This window comes from Plecotus auritus, assembly GCF_963455305.1.
Source record: "Plecotus auritus genome assembly, chromosome: 7".
NCBI lineage: Eukaryota > Metazoa > Chordata > Mammalia > Chiroptera > Vespertilionidae > Plecotus > Plecotus auritus.
In genome coordinates, this window is record NC_137774.1 from 4,493,743 (window position 1) to 4,513,350 (window position 19,608).

A 19,608-nucleotide genomic window follows, 5' to 3' on the forward strand; every position below is an offset into this window, starting at 1 on the left:
CATCGTTCAGTGTCCTCATCCACCAAGTGGGAATTATAACCCCAGCCTCCCCTCTTCTGCCAGCCCCCCCCCCCCCCCATACCTCATCGTGTAAGAATCCTCAGTCTGATCCAAACCAGACACAATGGAAAGTAGGGGCTGGAGAGAAGGAGGGGCTAAGCAGGCACTGAGTATTCACTGAATGAATGAATTGATGCAATGACATTTCTTTGGGGGTAAAGGTAATGACGTGAGATCTTATAAAACTTGGGGATAGAAGACCTGACTTTGAATCCCAGCTCAACCATTTACTAATCGCATGACCTTGGGCAAGTTACTTTCCTTTTCTAAGACTCAACCTTCCTCTTCTGCAAAGTAGGGGGACAGTAATTCCTTAGGGCAGTGGTCGGCAAACTGCGGCTCGCGAGCCACACATGTGGCTCTTTGGCCCCTTGAGTGTGGCTCTTCCATAAAATACCACGGCCTGAGCGAGTCTATTTTGAAGAAGTGGCATTAGAAGAAGTTTAAGTTTAAAAAATGTGGCTCTCCAAAGAAATTTCAGTCGTTGTCCTGTTGATATTTGGCTCTGTGGACGAATGAGTTTGCCGACCACTGCCTTAGGGTAACTGGGAGGGTCAACTGAGATGATGCACGTGTGCCCAGCCCCGTGTTCTGTACTTCCCACCGCCGGGGACCGGGCTGACCTGAATTCAGGGTAGGCGCTAGAGATCTGGGCGAAGGAGGACAAGGGATGTGTCATCCAAGAAGTGGGATTTGGGGCGGGAACCGGGCCTTGAACAATGGTTGTGAGTTGCAGGGAAAAGGACAACATTTCAGGTAGGGGGGAGGGAGCATGGTGTGAGCAAGTGAGGGGTGGTGGTGGTGGTGGAAGAAAGGCATTTGGGGGATGGAGGGTGCATCAGTCGGGATCCCCCCTTCCCAGCTCCCCAACTTCTCCACGTGTGTCTCCACCACTACCCACCTGTCTTGAACTGGGCTGGGCAACACAATTCCCAACGAGATGGCACTTTGCCCAACCACACTAACCAAAGACAAGCCCCTGATATTCCACCGGCTTCTCTGAGCGCCTTGGGGTGGGTGCTCAGGGGGGGCTGGGGGCTGGGTGGAGGAGCATCTGAAAGCCCCACTGAGGTGGTTTTGTGTTGTCAGAGGCAAATAGATTCCAGACAAAGCATCCGGGAGTAAGAAGCAGATCAGTTCCGGAGTGGAGCCTGGAGACTGCCTACACTGATTACTGACCCCCTCCTCACCCCACCCCAGACCTGAGACGCTGAGGCCCTCGGCACCCACATTATTCCGCAGGTGGGGAAGTGCCGGAAGGTACAAAAGGGGGAAAGAGGAACGTTGGAAGGCAAGCTGTAGCCACCTTCCTCATATTATTGATTTATCACAGGCTCCCCACCCTCACTGTCACTCAGGCCTCCCTGCTGCCAACTGCTGAAGGCCGCTCTGTTCCCTGGCAAAACAGCCATCACCCCTTGTCAGGCCCACGTCCCTCTGAACTCAGCCCAGCTCACAAGCAGCTCCCGCAGCTTCCCAGGGGAAAGGGCACTTAATCAGGCCTGAGTAGGCACCTAAACAAGGGGGCGAGGCCAACTGATCAGCCTGCAGCAGGCAGGTGAAGGGGGGGACGGGGCCAAGTGACTGGCCAGAGGTGGGGCAGGTGAACATGGGGCACGGGGACGAGTGATTGGCCGGAAGTGGGGCAGGTGAACATGGGGCACGGGGACAAGTGATTGGCCGGAAGTGGGTCAGGTGAACAGGAGGGCACGGGGACAAGTGATTGGCAGGAGGTGGGGCAGGTGAACATGGGGGCACGGGGACAAGTGATTGGCCGCAAGTGGGTCAGGTGAACAGGGGGGCACGGGACAAGTGATTGGCCGGAAGTGGGTCAGGTGAACAGGGGGGCACGGGACAAGTGATTGGCGGAAGTGGGTCAGGTGAACAGGGGGGCACGGGGACAAGTGATTGGCCGCAAGTGGGTCAGGTGAACAGGGGGGCACGGGACAAGTGATTGGCCGGAAGTGGGGCAGGTGAACATGGGGCACAGGACAAGTGATTGGCCGGAAGTGGGGCAGGTGAACAAGTGGCGGGGCCAGGGGATGAGTCCTGGAAGTCTCGGGAGGACGGGAGGTCACAAGAGAAGCCACGTGAAGATTGAAGGGATGCGGCCAGGAGCCCCCAGAAAGGGAATAGTCAGGAAGGACCCTCCCCTGGAGGCCTTCCAGGGACCACAGCCCCTGACACCCTGATTTCACATTCTGGCCCCAGAACAGGGAGAACCCATGGTCCGGTTTGTTCTGGGCAGTCCGCAGTCATCGGAGCAGCAGCTTCAGGAAACAGACCTTACCTTGCTCCTTCTCATGGGCCTGGACCAGGTCTGCGAACAGCTGAGCCCTGACCCCCGGCACAGGACATCCCCTAGACCTCTCAGTGCAGGGGCTCCCAGGGAGATTCATCTCTGTGTCTGTGTCTGTGCCCCGGCGGCTCCTGGGCAGTGACAGTGTAGTGGGCACACCAGGGCAGGCCGCTTGGTGGGAAGTGCAGGCTTCGAGGCTCAGGGACGCCTCGCCACCTTGCCGAGCCCTCAGCGACTGGATGATGCAGGGTACCCCACATCCCTGCCCTTACCTCCAGGCCTTCCCACCAATGAGTGCTGCCTGGGCCTCCGCTTCCTGGAGCACCTGGGTTGACAGGAGCCGGCCACTGGGTTGTTGTGCCCATATTCTAGGCAGGGGTCCTCAAACTTTTTAAACCGGGGGCCAGGCCAGTTCCCTGTCCCTCAGACCGTGGGAGGGCCGGACTATAGTTTAAAAAAAAACTATGAACAAATTCCTATGCGCACTGCGGGCCCGGGACGAGTCGGCTGCTAAGCAGGACAGGCAGCGGCACCCGGCGGGCCGGATACATGTCTTCGGCGGGCCGCATGTGGCCCGCTGGCTGTAGTTTGAGGACCCCTGTTCTAGAGGCCCAAACTGAGGCTCAGAGAGGGGGAGCAGAGGTCCCTACCCTGGGAAGCCAGCATTGAGGTCATATAATTTGGAGTTTGCACAGGGATCAAGTTCAGAAAAACTGCGTTCTCTCAGATCTCTGCCCATTCACAGCGAACTGGGGACTGAAACGGTTTGCTGTGCGTAGCCACTGGCCTCCCCCATCATCCCCAGGCCAGTCCGCAGTTCTCTGCCGTCCACCTCCTGTTCCTTCTTCCCAGCGTTTTGTGCAGGCACCATTGTAAAGAGAATGAAAACACGTTTCTTTTCAGGTAGTTCATTGTCGAAATGCAAGTGTTGTTTTTGTCTTCACCTTGTATGCAGCTACTCCGCCGATTCATTTCCTCTGAGGCCCTCCAGCCACATGACCCAGGCAGAAGGGCCCCGTCAGTCCCCTCCTCCCTCCACAGACAAGGAAGTCAGACACCGAGTACAGACATTCTAGTACAAGCGGTTTATTTGCCCCCCAGGAGGGTGCACATGTACCAGGCAGAGGTCTGCCCACCCAGCCCCGCCAGGAACCACCCCGTGTAGTCTACAGGCATTAGCAACAGCTCTCTGGTCGCCAACGATGACACAGTGAGCAGCACGAGCCTGACGTCGCCTTGTCTATCCGCACAGGACGCGGCCATCGAAGGGGTGTCTACGGTGCACGGCTCGTAGAGGTTAATGCCGTGAGTCCCGGCTGCCCTGTGGCCCCATTCTGTCCTGGGGGCCGGGCTGGGGCTGAGAACCACTCTGCTGTCCGTGTTTGATGAGAAGGTGGCTCTTCCAAAACGCAACGAGAGCCTTGTCCCAAGCCGCGCCACCCATGTCTCTGCTTTGGCGCCTGAGGCTGTGGGGGCTTTAGGGCTGGGCACTGCGAGTTGGCAGGATGTTGGCGGCATCCAAGACCCTAACCCTGGCTCCTCCGAGGGCAGAACCGTGGGCCATTTTCTCCTGGTTAATAGTGTCTTCTTAGCTAACAGGGAGTGTGGGGCCTGGGACGGGGGGGGGGGGGGGGGGGGGGGCAGGGAAGATGACACAGGTGTCCATCTTTGCTAAAACCTTTACTGACAAACCTGCCTGAAGACAAGAGGGAGGGGACGCTGGCCCGGCCCGGCCATTCCCCTGGGTGGACTTCGTTCATGCTGTTTGTCCTTCCTTCCCCCCTTAAAGGGCCATCAAACAGCAGCTTAGGACAGGAGGTCTCACTGATCTTTATTTTGTTTAAAAATCCCCCCCCCCTCCCCGAGGCTCCTTAATGGCCTGGCAGTGTCAGCAAGACCCGAAAAGGAACGGGATCCAAACCAGGGGTAAGGAACAAGCCGAATCTACTGTAAAAACTGTGCCCTGAGGCTCAATTCTTTGGCTAATCCAAGTATTTAAAACACTGGGGAAAGAAGAGTTAGTCTCTTTCAAAGTGTCCGCGGTTTCCTGAGACTGCCCCTGTGGGCCGTGGACGCACTCCCAGCATCGAGTTGGAATGGAGGTGAGGCGATGGAGGATTGCAGAAAGGCCGGGGGACGGAGCGGGCTGTCACCCACATTCCTACCTGGTGTCACTGCGGAAGCTGCCAGGCGCGAGGCAGCGGTCCTCCCAGGCAGGGCACTCCAGCGCCTTCCCTGCGGCCCAGGAAGAGGCCACCAGGCCCCGGGAGACTGATTCGGACAGTCTCTGGTCTCCCTGGGGACATCGCCTTCCTAAAAGCATCTCCTGATCAGCTCTTCCACCTTTGCCTGCAGGAAAATGCTCGCAGGAGGCAATGGGACCCTCGGGCCTGAGCCGGCCCCTCCTCGCTGCCATTCCCCACCTGGCGAGGGCAGGATGTAGGAGTGAGCGGATCCAGGCTCCTGGTGTAGGGGCCGCCGAGCAGCTGGGGGCCACTTCTGGTGTGGAGGGAGAGGCTGGTCCAGGTGGTGGGTCCAGGTGGTGGGCCCTCCGTCTGCCTGCGGCTTTGGTCAGGGCCCCAGCCAGGCCCAGGCGCCGTCCAGCCCTGCCATCCCGCAGGCGGTTCCCAGAGGCCTTTGGCTTCTATTGATGACACGCAGCTTTCACGCGAATGAATCACAAACCAAGCCGGACGGAGGCAACAGGCACCTCTGGGAGAGTTAGGCTGGAAACTCATTCCCGTAGTGCCGCAGGTGCTGGTCCCCGACGGACAGGTAGGTGGCCCGCATGCTGGGAGAGTACTGTGGGGGAGGGGGGGAGAAGGGACAGCAGCACAGGGTCAGACATGTCACCAGCTAAACGGGACACTGTACTCGCGAAGGTGCCAGGAATTTCTGAGGGAGAGAGAGCCGGGCCAGCCAGCTGTGTGGTCGCTACTTGGGGTGCTTGCCCACGCCTCCATGCTGTGGGCTCCTGGGTCTCCTCATGACCTGGCAATGGTAGGCAGGGGTGGGGGTGTCTCCCCACAAAGGAATGAGGGTTTCTGAGCAGGTCTCAATTCTAGGGTGGACGGCTGATTCTGTGTCCTTGAGCCTGGCAAATAAGGCCGGTTCTTGACTGTCTAACAGCAGGGAGAGTGGCCTGGATCTTTCCAAGCAGAAAGTAATCCGAAAACCCTTTTTATCTGGCATCACGGGGCTTCGAGTAATTCATTCTCCCAGCAGCAGACCTCCCCTAACTGTCTGTGCTCGGTGCTCAGATTGATACTAGAGTCCATTTACAGTCCTTGGGCCACAGCAGCAGGTGGCGAGGACAAGGAACCCACGGGGGCTTCCGGTTAGAGAGAAGCCGGGCGAGGTTTAAAAGGCACCGACTCTGGGCCCGGCCAGCGTGGCTCAGTGATTGAGCGGCAACCTATGAACCAGGAGGTCACGGTTTGATTCCGGTCAGGGCACATGCCTGGGTTGTGGGCTCGATCCCCAGTGGGGGGGCATGCAGGAGGCAGCTGATCAGTGATTCCCTCTCATCATCGATGTTTCTATCTCTCCCTCTTCCTTTCTCTCTGAAATCAATAAAAATATACGTAAACACATCAAGTAAAAGGAGCTGAGTCTGAACGCAGGCCTCCTCCCAGCCCGTCTCCTGGCACCAGGGCCTGGATCCAGTGCTGTTTATCAAAAGATAGTGGGGAGGCGCTCTGGGCAAAACCCAATAAGGAGGGGTCCGGGCCGGGAGAGGCAGAGGGTGGGTCAGAGCAGATTCTCAACCACAGCACTAAGGACCCTGGGGCCGGTCATTCTTTGAGGTGAGGGCCGTGCTGGGTGCTGAGCAGCATCCCTGGTAGATGCCAGCGGCAACTACCCCCAGATGTGACAACCGAAAATGCCAACAGACGTGGCCAAGTGTCCGCTGGGGGCCTAGTCGCCCAGGGCGAGACCCGCTACTCTGAGCAGTGGGGCCAGTTCCTCCCTGCAGGTCCCTAAGTATCCAGGGCACTTCCTGCAGCAGCGTCCCCGAGTGCCCCTGCAGGGGACATACCTCCTGAGGACGGGGCCGGGCACCCCTGAGCATCCTGGTCTCAGGGCCAGGCCTACGCCAGGAATCCCAGGTCCTGGGTCACCAGGGCTCCTAGTTTACCTGCTGGACGGGGCAGGTGCAGCCCTAACCCTACAGACACCTGGCCCGGAGCCCTCCGCACCCCGGGAGCCCGGTTACCGTGGGCGGAGGCGAGCCTCTCCCGATGAGCGGCGTGTTCTCATAGCGGGGGGTCCCACCGAACAGCACAGCTTGGTTCCTGCAGGGCCGAGAGGAGAGCTCAGCGGGGAGGGCGCGGGGAAGGGGGGTCCCATGGGCGTGCCTACACGAGGGAGGGGTTGGAAATGGACTGTGGAGAGAGCGATGGAGTGTAGGCAGGAAGCTAAGTGTGGGGGAACCCGGGGAAGAGGCCTCGGTGAGCGGCAGGGCCCAGGGGCAGCGTGGCCTGGAGGGATGCAGCTTCTCGGCCCGAGACCCACCCGGCCGGCTCAGGGAGGCCTGGCATCTACAGTGGGTTCTTCCCTCTGCACACGTGGCTATGCAGGGGTCATGTGACTAACTGCTGCTGGGGGCCTTCCTGCCAGCACCCCATGGCTCCAGGGAGGGGATCACTTGGCCCTTTGGACCTGCAGACCTATCTCCCTGTGGGCGAGGTGGCCCGGGGGACCCAGGAGCCCTGCCGTACATGTACTCCGAGACCGGGGCGTTGGAGACGGTCTGGGCCGGCGGCTGCAGGCCGGGCTGGCTGTCCAGGCTGCCGCTGTAGCTGCAGAAGCTGGGAAGCCGCCCGCGCGAGGGCATGTAGGCGGCGATGCGCCGGGCCTGGGGGTTGAAGGGGTCGTCGTCATCGATGTCGTTATAGTCTCTGTCCCTAGAATGACATAGGACGCGGCCCGCCGTGAGGGGCGAGGGAGGCTCCAAGGCCGCGGGATCCTGGCCTGCTTCCCCATCTTTCCTCCCAGGACTCTCCCTCTGGCCACAGCTGTGTCCTTGACTTTCCTCTAAAACACGCTCCTCAGCCCTGACTCCCACGGATCCCTCAACCCTGATCCCAACTTCACAGCCACTGCCTCCAGGCAGCCCACCATGCTGACCATGGAACCTCCTTAAGCTGCTTCCTCTTGTCTGACCTACCATCTCTTCTCTGTCTACCTCCTCAAGATTCTGTAGGTGCCTGGGTAACAGTGCTACCATCTGTGCTTCCTGGTATTCTGCGGCACCCCTCCCAGCAGTGAGAACTCCCCTCATTTATGTCACACCACGGAGTCCCGCGGAGGAAGAGAGGACCAGCAAGGGATGCCAGGTGGTGGTCCGATGCTGTCACCATCCTCAGACCCAGTCCTGCCCCGGCTCCTTCTGCAGAAACCCAGGACCCTGCTGGGGTGAGTGCCTGCGCCCTCCGCCTCTCTTGTCCGTCCCGGGTTGGCAGCTCTCAGCTCCGTCAGAGCAGAGCCTGCCCCCTGCTCCCCCAGGAAGCCCCCTCCAGGCAGCCCACCTGGCGGCAAAGCGCTTCCAGGCCGGCGGCCCCGCGCGGATCATGGTGGAGAAGGCCAGGGCAGCCAGGAGGGAGAAGAGGGCCAGGTAGAGCAGGCCCTCGATGCCATCGTAGCAGATGCCGGTGAGGGCGTCCAGGTAGTCCTGCAGGAGAGGGACACGCAGCTGGACGGGAGTGGGCACGGCCTGGGGGCTGGGCTTGTCCCTGGAAGCCCCTCTCCCTCGGCCTGGACTGGCATGATGGCTATTTGCTCTCCATCCACCCGGGATGTGAAAGCTGTTGGCACAATCCCAGTGTGTTCCCTGCATTAGTGTCTGATAGTTCAGATTCCTGGAGCTGACCCTGGCCATGAGACTGGGATGTCCACTGGCAACCCAGGGAGATGGATGGGATGACCAGGTGGCCGGGAGTGTGGACAGTGGGGAGCAGCCGCCCTCACCGAGGTCAGGGTCCCCAGTATCCTAGAGGTGACTGACCTGTCCCAGTGCTGCCACCTCACCCCCTGGTACTTTCACCGCGTCTCCCTGTCTCAGCTGCTGGAGAGAACCAAGCACCCAGGCCGTGCCCACTCCCGTCCAGCTTCCACCTTCCCGTTGCCCAGCTTCCTCCCCATCCCCCAGGCCTGCAGGACACCTGGGCAATCTCTCTTCTAAGCCTCTCCTGGCTGCTCTGGGAAAATGTGGCTAACGGGGGTGTCCCCACCCCCTGCACACCCCCCCAGGGCCAGCCCAGCACCTTGTGCAGCCCTCGGCAATCCAACAAGGCCGTCAGCTGGTGGAGGCTGGACTCCGAGGAGTTTAGCAGGAGCTGGATGCTGAGCAGATCCTCCTGAAGACAGACAGACAGACGGACAGACAGAGAGGCAGAGACTGAGTGGTGGGGGCGGGGCTTGTGGCCAAGACCACACACAGGTGCACAGAGGCCTCTAAAGCCAACGGAGCCAGAGGACAGGAGGGAACCTCTCCACAGCCTGGCTCCCTGAAGCGCTGGCCCTGGGCGCCCCCTCCTCTGCGTGGGTCCTGGGGAGACCGCCTCACCTCTGCCGTGGGGAACACGGGCACAGCGAAGTGCAGCAGTCCCGCCACCTGGATCTGCATGGCAGTCAGCGAGCGCTGGAAGACGGTCAGTGCCTGCGCCAGGAGAGACCCGGCCCCACTGTGAGGTTTCATTCCCCAGGCCACCCCCCCACCACCCCCCACTGCGGAGGGCTGTTCCCCTGTAGCGCCCCTCCCCCGGCTGCCTCTGCACTCACATCCCTGACTATGGCCCTTCCCCGCCTGCGGGAACCTTCCCCTCATCCCCAGGCTCCTTGGGAGCTGCAGGGTCCTCTTGCTTCTTGCTACTCAAAGTGTGGTCCTCGGCCCAGCAGCACTGGCCTGGCCTGGGAGCCTGTGAGAAATGCAGACTCTTGGACCCCACCCGGACCCACTTCACAGCATCTGCACGCCAACCACACCCTGGGTCATGGGCATTATACACGCCGACGTGTGACCTGGACGATGCTGACCAAGAGCGCTGTCCCCTTCAGAGGACCACAGCGAAGCAAAGGACACCCGGCCGCCTCCACCCGTCCGGTCAGTGCTGGGGCTGGGGGCCCAGGAGGGGGGCATGCTGACGCAGGGGACTGTGGGCAGGGTGAGGGCTGGGCGGGTGCTGTACCTGCTGGAAGGGGTTGCTGATGCTCTGATTGCAGTACAGGTAGTAACGGGTCACCTCTGCAAGGCAAAGACCAGGTCAGGCAGGAAAGGGACCAGGCCCTCGCCCATCCTCAGGGGCGAAGCCACCCCCAAGCTCCCCAAGGAGGCAGGTTCTAAGAAACGGCCCAGCTCGGCCAGTGTTGCTCAGTGGTTGAGCGTCCATCTATGAACCAGGAGATCACGGTTTGATTCCTAGCCGGGGCACAGGACGGGATCCCGGGCTCACTGTCGGGTGGGGGGCATGCAGGAGGCAGCCGATCAATGATTCTTTCTCATCACTGATGTTTCTGTCTCTCCCTCCCTCTCCCTTCCTCTCTGAAATCAATAAAAATAAATAACAATCATAACAAAAATAAATGACCCAGAGGTCTAGCTGGTGCTGGAAGTGTGGGGTTTGGGAGAGACTGGGGACTACAGGGCTGAAACAGGTAAGTAGAGGTACAATCTGGCTGACCAGGCAGCTCTGACCACGGAGGCCCACAAGCTGGTTACCTGTGCTGAGCCGGCCCTCCGTGCTGTTCAGGATGAAGGTGTCGGGAGCCGCGCAGAAGTCACTGGTGCCCTAAGCCAGGGAGAGACGGGAGGGGCGGGGCAAAGTCACGACTCTAGGGCCCTGGGAGGAGCCCCGTGCCCCCGCCCCCAGCCACTGAACGCCTCAGCTCAGTCCTGGGAACAGCCAGGAACCAGGCTCCTGGGTTTGAATCCCGGCTCTGCGCTCCCTAGCTCTGTTGCAGGTGCCTTGCCTATAACATTCCCTTTCTGAATTAATGTCCATCAAGCCTCCCGTGTTTCCGATGCCTCCTCTGGGATGGACGCTGGCGAGCCTGGGCCACGGGAGGCTGCAGGATGGGTGCTGGGTTATTTGCACCAGGGCCTCACTTACTCATCTGTTTCATTGTTTGTCTTGCTGTTATCAAGTCCCACACACTCCAGGGTGTCAATCCGGGAAGCCTTCCCTGGACTCTCTAAAGAACGATGTTGGTGCTGAATCCATCTTTGCGCTTTTGGGCGCGGGCCCTGCTCAGGAAGACTTGGGGGGCTGGGAAGAGCACGGGGCTGGGAGTCAGAGGACATGAGCTCCAGGCTCTGCCACAGCATGGCCTGGCTGGTGACCAGCAAGGCCCAGGAGCACCCCACCCTGTCACTGGAGGGGCAGAAGGAGGGGAGCCAGCCTGAGTGAGGGGGTGGGGAGAGAGCGAGGCCACCATCTTTGTCTGGGTCACCCCCGGGAAGTTTGAGATCCAAAGACAGGCAGGAGGCCCTGTCAGAAGCTCTGCCAGGGATGTGGCCTCCTCGTCCCCGCCTCCCGCCTCTGGCCAGGAGGGCTCCCCTTGCCTGTCCACCAGGACACGGGCCTGTGTCCATGCAGTGGGGACGGGGATGGGGAGGGGGGAGAGAGGGGGCCGAGCACAGCTGGGGCAGATGGAGGAGCCACCCAGTGCCCAGCTGGTGGCTGAGCCTGCAGGCAGCTCCTGACTCCGAAGGAGTCAGCCTGGGACCCTCACATGACAACAACGGTGGTCACCAGTGGTGGCTGCTGTTTAGTGAGCATGTATTATATGCCCCTCCTCCCCTCCCCGCCATGGATTAACCACCCATCTCATCCCACCAACAAACCATCCTCTAAGGCAAGGGCTATGCTTCTCCCCATTTTACAGAGGGGAAGGCTGAGGCCTGGAGAACCTCAGTGACCTTCCCGGGGGCCCACTGTGGGGAAGGAGTGCCCGGATTCCCGGGGAGCTCCCCTCAAATCAGTGGTGCTGTGCAGCCAACCCTCCTAATGCCCCTTCCCTCCTTGGGGAGGTCCTTTCTGGGGGACAGAAAAGGCAGGGGGTGGGTGACAGGGGGGCACACTGTCAGTTCTCTGACCCCACAGCTCTAAAAAAAACACCCACACACAAAAGCCAGGCCTCGGAGCGCAGGGGAGGGAGGCTGCACAAAAGCTGCCCACAGTAGCCTTGGACGGCCTGCTTCCCCCTCCCGGCTCCTCCTCTCCCCGCTTCCTTCCGTTTAAAAGGCAGCAGGATCTGCAGCAAATCAAAGACTCATTCACAGGCTCTGGCACCCGGGGGCCTGACTACACCAGTCAGGGAAACGGCCTTTCTCTCGGCTCCCCAGCATTCCAGAGCACCGGGCGGGGAGATTATAAATCACCGCTGGGTTCCTTGGATGTTGCAGCTGGGGGAGAAGGAGCCAGGAGGAGGCGGCCTCCCACAGGGCAGCTTCAGGGGGCAAGCTGGCTGCTGCTGCTCCCAGGGGCAGAGGCTGCCGGGGGCAGGAGGAGGTCCCAGCAACGCCCAACACGTGTGAGCTTCCCTGTGCTCACACTTGTCCCGAGGAGAGGCTGTGGGCCAGGCAGTGGTGCGCGGTGCCCTGGCCAGCAGCCACTCCCCTGACTACGCACAGCCCTCCCACCTCCCGATGGCGTCAGGATGCCTTCGAGCATGACGTGCGCCATCTGACCTGCCCTTCCTTGTATCTGAAGGGGCCCCCCACCTTGGGACACATGCTCACGCCTGTCCAGTTCTCCCTCTGGGGGAACGAAACCGAACAGGAGCTGCCCGCCTCCTCTCCCTTCCGGCCAGCTCTGCCAACAGCTGCCTTGAGCCAACAGCACCGGGGCCGTTCATTCTCTGGGTCCTGTGAGCGAACGGCCAGCCCCTGAGGTCACTGGGCATTCTTTTCTCTCCAGGTCGCTGGGGCCCTTGAATCAGCTAGGGGCTCCCTGAACCCCCTGGTAAATCCTGGGCCCCCCACCACATACAGCATGCACCCATTCACATGGGGTTGCAAATACGCCCGCCAGTCTTTCTCCTGCCACTTAGTGAAGACCAAACATAGCATCCGGCACCACTGGCTGCCACAGAGCCAGACAACAGCTGAATGAACGAACGAAGGAACGAAGGACTCACGCAGGCAGCTTAACTCCGACACCAGGTCTTCCTGTCTACCCAGGAAGCTCCCCCACCCTGTGTTTTTATGTTTTAGTTTCTAACATTTTGAGGCACCGCTTCCATACACATGCATCGCTGTGAGTCAGACGGGGTGGGAGAGAAGGGGACAGAGGCAAGCTCAATGCCACGTCCCGGTGCCCAAGGGTGTGCCGCCGAAGCCAGAGGGCTCCTCCAGCCGGGGGCCAGACCCCACCCGTCCCGGTCACCTCTTCAAGCCCAGAGAGCCGTCACCTCATCACCCCTGCACGTCCTTACAAGCAGTAAGCCGGTGGCTAGGCCTGGGCCGGGTGGGGGCAAAGGACAGGCTTCAGCTGTCTTATTGTCTTGGCTAAACGCCTTATGATTTTTTTCTGGGCCTGTGTCTCCCTCTGAAGCGTGAGGGGGGCTGGTGCGGGAGATCTAAGGCCCTTCAGCTCTGGGATTCTGGGGTTCTAGCTTAGGGACAGAGACTGGAAGCGGACCTGCCCTGGGGGCTCTGGGCGGGACACCCCCATCAGCTGGTCCTGGCCAGACACACCGCCCCCCACTCACCCCCACTCACCACGGCTGCAGTGACGTCAGCGGCCAGGGACGTCCAGCTGAGGATCACGGCCAGCAGCCCACAGCACAGCAGCCTGGGAGAGAGGCACAGCGGTGGGGTCCAGGCGAAGGCTGGCAGGCAGGGGACCCCATGACGGCTGTCACCCCACCAACCTCAGCGCCCTTCCTCTTGGCATGAACTTGCCCTCCCTGAGCCCCGAGTCTTGGTCCCTGCCCTAACATCGGCCCTGCTGACTGCCGGGACAGGGAGAAGGGCCCAACCCTGGGACATAGGTTGCTGTGCCGGAGACAGCGGAGGGGGTGCTGGCTAGGGAGGAGGTGCTGGTGGGAGGCTAATGCCTGGGCAGGCCCAGGAGGGGACACAGAGAGGAAAGCCCAGCCCTCGCTTGGGGTCCAGATAACGAGGTGGTGGCTGCTGCCCCCTCCTGGCTGGGTGCTGAGCAGGGGCAGAAGGCGGCTGCAGGCTGGTGCTCCCACCACCTCCTTCGAGCCTGACCGGGTCCCCTTCTCTCTGCTGGTGGCCCCGTCACCCCACCTGCTTGCCCAGATCTTTGTTCCAGGCCTGCAGGCCGGGCTACTCACAAGGCCAGGAGACACCTGGAGCGCTTGGCTAGTCCCACGCAGGCGAAGAGGCAGATGGCCAAGTCCAGGATGAAGAGCAGGAGGTAGGAAAGCCACCTGGGGGTGGGGGTGGGGGAGGGTGCGAGGGACAGTCAGGGGGAGCAGGGCACAACTCCCCACTCGGGGACCTGACCAGCAGCCCCCAGGCCCACTGACCCTTCGTTGTACCACTGCCCAGGGGCGGGATGGGGCCCAGGAGGGCCTTCTCCTAGTGCCCGCAAGGGAAGCTTCCTGCTTATTTTTTCCTCGATGTCGGAGCCAAATGAATTCAGTAACCCCTCCTCTCCAGCGCTGGTTTCTGCTTCACTGACACCAACGAGGGTGAGAGGTCTGGCGTGGGGGTAGGAAGTGGGACGGAGCTGGGAGAGAGTGACAAGAGGGTTCCGAGGGGGAGGGAGCTCGCTGGAGGCCTGGCAGCCAAGTGTGGTTCTTTCTGCCTTTGGGAATGGAGGCCCCCAAAGCGCCTGATCCAAACACCCCTGCACGGAGTGGGGCAGACCGGCAGGTGCCTGTGGTGCCCAGAAATGGAGGTGGGGGCTCTGGGGAGATTGCAGGGCCCACCCTCCCCTGGGACGAGGCCATCAAGAAGCCAGTTTTCTCAGAATCAGAGTCAGAGCCGGAAGGACCTGGGGACCATCTGGTGTTAGGATTCCCATTCACAGATTGGGAAACTGAGGCCGGCAGCAGGGGAGCCTGGCCCAGGAGGTCCCCAACTCTCCAGCCTTCCTACAAGAGACAAGGCCATGTCCGGATGGGGTGGCTCAGGGGTTGAGCATCGACCCACGAACCAGGAGGCCATGGTTCGATTCCCGGTCAGGGTACATGCCCGGGATGCAGGATCGATCCCCAGTAGGGGACATGCAGGAGGCAGCTGATCAATGCTTCTCTCACCATTGATGTTTCTATTCCTTTCTCCCTTCTCCCTCTCCCTTCTTCTCTCAGAAATCAATACACACACACACACACACACACACACACACACACACACACATATATATATGAGAGAGAGAGAGAGAGAGAGAGAGAGAGAGAGAGAGAGAGAGAGAGACAAAGCCAGCCACCAGGCCCCTCTCAAAGTCCTGGTTTCATGTTTCAAACCAAAAGGTTTCTTGTGGTTTCTCTCCCCATCAGCAGGAAATCAAGTCAGGATTGCTTCTAGCTCACTCTCCAGGACCGAGCTTCAACCCCTCATTCTGCAGCCACGCCTCATGCCGCATACAGTTCCTGGAAACAGCTCTGCGAGGCGGATGCGTTTTCCCAGAGGAGCTGGGGGATGACCTGGGTTTGTATTTCCAACGGAAAACGTGGCTCGTGGCTCTCCAAGAAGCTGCCAGCCCTTACTCTCGCGGCCCCTCCCACATCCGGCCTCCCCTGGTTCACTCCTGGGCTCACTCTGTCACAAGGTCGTCTGTGCAGGCTTTTCATGCCTCCGATGCTTAGGCAGGCCTGCACGAAGCGCTGAGAAATGTCTGCTGAGATGGATGGCCATGCTCTGCACCAGTGGTCGGCAAACTCATTAGTCCACAGAGCCAAATACCAACAGGACAACGATTGAAATTTCTTTTGAGAGCCAAATTTTTTAAACTTAAACGTCTTCTAACGCCACTTCTTCAAAATAGACTCGCCCAGGCCGTGGTATTTTGTGGAAGAGCCACACTCAAGGGGCCAAAGAGCCGCATGTGGCTCGCGAGCCGCAGTTTGCCGACCACTGCTCTACACCATGCGGAAAGCAGAGCTGGGGAGGCTGTCTGGGGGAGCCCCAGCCCTAAGGCCGGTTAGCCAAGAATAGACAAAGTGAGAGAAGGAACGAGCAAACAGTGGAAGATGAGGACAAGGGACAGGTCATCCTCAGGGCTCAGGGGCTGCAGGTGCTAACCTGGGAGGAGACCTCTGCTGCCCAAGAGGTGGGAGTTGGGGACCGGAGTTCTAGGGGGTCCCTGTCCAACACCCAGATTGAAATAGCTTCTGGGCAATTGGCACCACGCTCCTCCCCCACTTTTAATAAAACTACCTTAAAAATAAGCTCCTTTAGATATGTAAATTCTGACCCACATCAGGCCCTCCGTGCCTGAGGTCCTCTCAGAGAAGGCAGGGTCACAATGGATGGCTGCGCCCTACCTCCCCTGACCCCGCATGACAAAAAGACTGTGAAGGCTCAGGCAATGAATGTCTCTCACGTCCCATCCCAGGACTAATCAGAGGCCACTGTTTGGGGTCTCGGGTCACAGCCAGTCCTCAGAGTTGGCAGTCTCTTTCTGTCACCAGGGAGAAAGGCGCTGTTGCACATGATCACCCATCTAGTGCAGGGGCTGGACGGCTGCAGGGGGAGGGCCTGGGGGGGGCCTCTATCTGGAGCCAAGACCTCAAGTGTTGCCTCTCAGCAGGGCCCTACCCCGGGAGGCGAGAGCCCAGGGCAGGGAGGTCTCTGGCTTCGTTCAGCCTGGGGTGGGGCTTTCCCATAAAGGGGAAATGAATCCAGAAAGCCAGCGTAAATTGTGCAACGTGGAGCTAAAGGCTCTGACCTTTGCAAATGGCTTGAAAAGGAACCAAGGAATTGTGGGGGAGGGGGGTCCAAAGAGCTGACACCTCTTGGTCAGGATTCATTTATCTGTTCCGCCCTTGAGCCTCCTCCATGCCGGGCCTGGGTGCAGTGACTTCATGAGTGGGTGCCGCCTTCAGCCGGGAGACACCCAGCTGCCGCCCTCCCTGGCTCTCCCAGTGACCTTCACTAGACCCCTCGGCTGACCAGTGAGTGCCCAGCGTCTTCCCTTGGGACGGGGTCTGAGGAGTGGGGAGGCAGGGCAAACATCATCGGGCCCCCAAAGAACAGGTGACATAGGGATGAGTTTGCACCGAGTATAGCAAAGGGGGTGGGGTTGGTGTCCCCAGCCCCCATCACTCCAGCTGGGGGCATCTCTGGGCTTGCCATCAGGGGAGGCTCCGTGCAGGCAAAGAGACCCCCATGTCCCTGGCCGCCTGCACCACACACCGTGGCAGGTGAGGAACTGTCAACCACTTGCACTTGACCCAGCAGCAGCCCGGGAGTATGCTGGTCCCGGGAGCCCTGTGCTGTGTGCGGGAGGTCCACACTGGGGTCCTAGCTTAGCACCGCCCCTCACGGGCCTCGCGCCTGCCTGTCTCAGGAGGCTGGTCTCAGGGCCAGCACTACCCCGCGAGCTCTCATGTTCTCTCATTTCAGCTAATGGCTTATGAAGACCTTGGGGCACCTCCCTGCCAGGGCCCAGGACCCAGGCTCAGATGCAGGTAGCCAGTGTAGGCCCCGCTCTGCCCCCGCGGGCCCCTCACCTGTAGTACTCCACGTAGCCGGTCTGGTCGGCCAGCTGGGTCAGCTGGGCTGTGACCTCCGTCCACACGGGCACCCCTGACAGCTGCTCGATGACGCTGGCGGCCCTCTGCTGCACGAACCGCAGGGTCTGGAGGTAATCGCTCCGGGCGGCGAAGATCTCACTGAGCCGGGCCAGGTGCCGCGCTAGGTCCACCTCCATCTTCTGGGTGGTTCCGGACACCTGGGGAGAGGCTGGGTGGGAATCTGGCCCGGGGGCAGGAGGAAGCCAGAGGGTTGTAGCTCTGGACCCCGATTCTGATGCCGGAGAAGTGCTGTGAGGAGCGGAGGACGGTGCTTGGGCTCAAGTGAGCGCACCTCGCATGCATGCACGCCCACCCCAGCCCTCCCGCCCCCGGCCCTGCAGGGCTCCGGAGGCTGCTGCTCAGACGGAGGACGGAGGACGGAAGACAGAGGCTCCCATTACCCACCCAGCCCTCTGGTCCCTCCCTCCAGGGGACAGGCCCCAACCAGGACCTGGCCCCGTGATCCAGCACCTTACTCTAAAGCAGGGATCCTCAAACTTTTTAAACAGGGGGCCAGTTCACTGTCCCTCAGACCGTGGGAGGGCCGGACTATAGTTTAAAAAAAAAACTATGAACAAATTCCTATGCGCACTGCGGGCCCGGGACGTGTCGGCTGCTAAGCAGGACAGGCAGCGGCACCCGGCGGGCCGGATACATGTCCTCGGCGGGCCGCATGTGGCCCGCGGGCTGTAGTTTGAGGACGCCTCCTCTAAAGAGAGACCCAGGTTCAGAGCATCCACCTTCAACAATAAAACTTTATTGGAAAAAATAAAATAAAATAAAGAGAGACCCAGGTGGGGAAACACAGGGATCCCCCTGTTGCTTCCTTGCGATTCTCCTAAAATTCTCAACACTTTGGATTACGAATTCTTTCTTGGGGCGCGGAATCATCTGTCGGAGCCCAGAGTTCCTGTTGCCGCCTGACCGTTTGTCCCCGAAACAGGATGGAAGGGCCTCGCGGGAGAGACGCCCGTGGTCCAGCCAGCGGCAGCCGCCAGCTCGTGCGAAGGCAGACAAGGGAGCTTTGCACGAACAGACAGACCCCATCCTGCCCCCTGGACACCTGACGGCAGGAAACCCACGCCTTCTCTGTCCGCACGTCTGTCCCGCAGGCGGAAGGCCAGGCTCCAGTCCCCTGTCTGAGCCTCAAGAACCCGGAGTTGAGCGGACCCTGAAGGATGCTCTGTCCGAAGGTCGAGAGGGAGGGACGATGGCAGGGACTGTCTCTGGCTTGACGATAAGAAGTCAGACCTAGGGTCCCTGTGGGACCCAGGGACACAGCCCCGGAGCCCAGCGCAGTCCTCCCTCCCTGCGGGCCTGCTGGGGCCGGTGGGCCGGCCATGAGGGGAAGCAGAGCGGGGCTGAGCTGAGATTGTCACACTAACCCAGCCAGCACGACTGGCTGGAAGCGGGAGTGTGTGAAACCCAGGCCTGGAAGGAAGATAAAGATGACCCAGAGGAAGGGGCAGGCACTTCCCACAGCCGGAGCTCAGCAGGAGAGGCAGATGACCCCCCTGATTAGGGGGGGCGGCCGTCACATCTGCACCGCTCTGTGCTCTGCGAGTTCCTGGTTCCAGAAAGGAGAAAGGCCCTCTTTGTTTCGTTTTGTTTTGTTTTTCAGTGTCCGAGGCTTGTTGGTTCCCGGCTGGTTCCCGGTTCTCACACCCTGGCTGAGGAGCAGGCGGGGCGGAGTGCAGAGATGCACACCCCTCAGGGCTTTGGCGGCTTTTGGCCTCACACGGGGCGAAAACCACGTGGAAGTAAACACAGCAACTAAACGTCACCCCGAAAAACGGTCCCTTTTAATTCAATAAGATCGACCTACACGTGGCCGCAAGCACGTTATTAAAAGCAACAGGAGACACAAACCGTGACCTCCGTGACATTTTCACGTTCCTATGTTATAAAGGTGACAGCCAAGGGCTGTGAACACGATCTGTCAACTTCAGCTGTGAGGCCACTTCCCCTCCACAGCTCCACGTTCTTAACTTCTCTATTTTCCTAAATCCCTCTTCGAAAAGACAAACGCCAGGACCTGCTGCCTCTCTCCTCTTGTTTTCTCGTAGGAAACAGAACAATGCAAACATAAAGACCCCAGCGCCGACCTGCTGCAGCACCCCTTCTCCACGCCACCCCAGTCCTTAGAGGTTCCGACAGACAGAGCTCCCGGCAGGGAGGCAGAGGGGGGGATGCTCCAGAGTTGAATAGCTCCCCCACCCAGAGGGCAGAGGCAGCTCAGTGCCCCAGGCTGGGGCAGGGTTACAGGCCAGTTAGTAGGTGGTGGAAGCTGTGGTTCCATAGGATATAGGATGGAGCTGTGTTCCCATAGGATATAGGATGGAGCTGTGGTCCCATAGGATATAGGATGGAGCTGTGTTCCCATAGGATATATAATGGAGCTGTGGTCCCATAGGATATAGGATGGAGCTGTGATCCCATAGGATATAGGATGGAGCTGTGTTCCCATAGGATATAGGATGGAGCTGTGTTCCCATAGGATATAGGATGGAGCTGTGGTCCCATAGGATATAGGATGG

At 60.1% G+C, this 19,608-nt stretch overlaps 1 protein-coding gene across 1 annotated transcript in view; it reads right to left on the reverse strand.

The window, feature by feature from the left end:
* Window positions 1-3,422: 3,422 nt before the first annotated feature.
* The window catches only part of TTYH2 (tweety family member 2), a 28,017-nt gene continuing 11,831 nt past the window's right edge, over window positions 3,423-19,608 (reverse strand). Inside the window, exons 4-14 of the mRNA XM_080682446.1 lie at window positions 17,009-17,229; window positions 13,664-13,759; window positions 13,083-13,155; window positions 10,080-10,149; window positions 9,550-9,605; window positions 8,928-9,020; window positions 8,626-8,718; window positions 7,891-8,033; window positions 7,081-7,266; window positions 6,576-6,654; window positions 3,423-5,161 (exon numbers count right to left, since the gene is read on the reverse strand). Of these exons, the coding sequence (XP_080538572.1) occupies window positions 5,081-5,161; window positions 6,576-6,654; window positions 7,081-7,266; window positions 7,891-8,033; window positions 8,626-8,718; window positions 8,928-9,020; window positions 9,550-9,605; window positions 10,080-10,149; window positions 13,083-13,155; window positions 13,664-13,759; window positions 17,009-17,229 (1,191 nt within the window). The 3' untranslated portion in view covers window positions 3,423-5,080. The remainder of the gene's footprint in view (window positions 5,162-6,575; window positions 6,655-7,080; window positions 7,267-7,890; window positions 8,034-8,625; window positions 8,719-8,927; window positions 9,021-9,549; window positions 9,606-10,079; window positions 10,150-13,082; window positions 13,156-13,663; window positions 13,760-17,008; window positions 17,230-19,608) is intronic.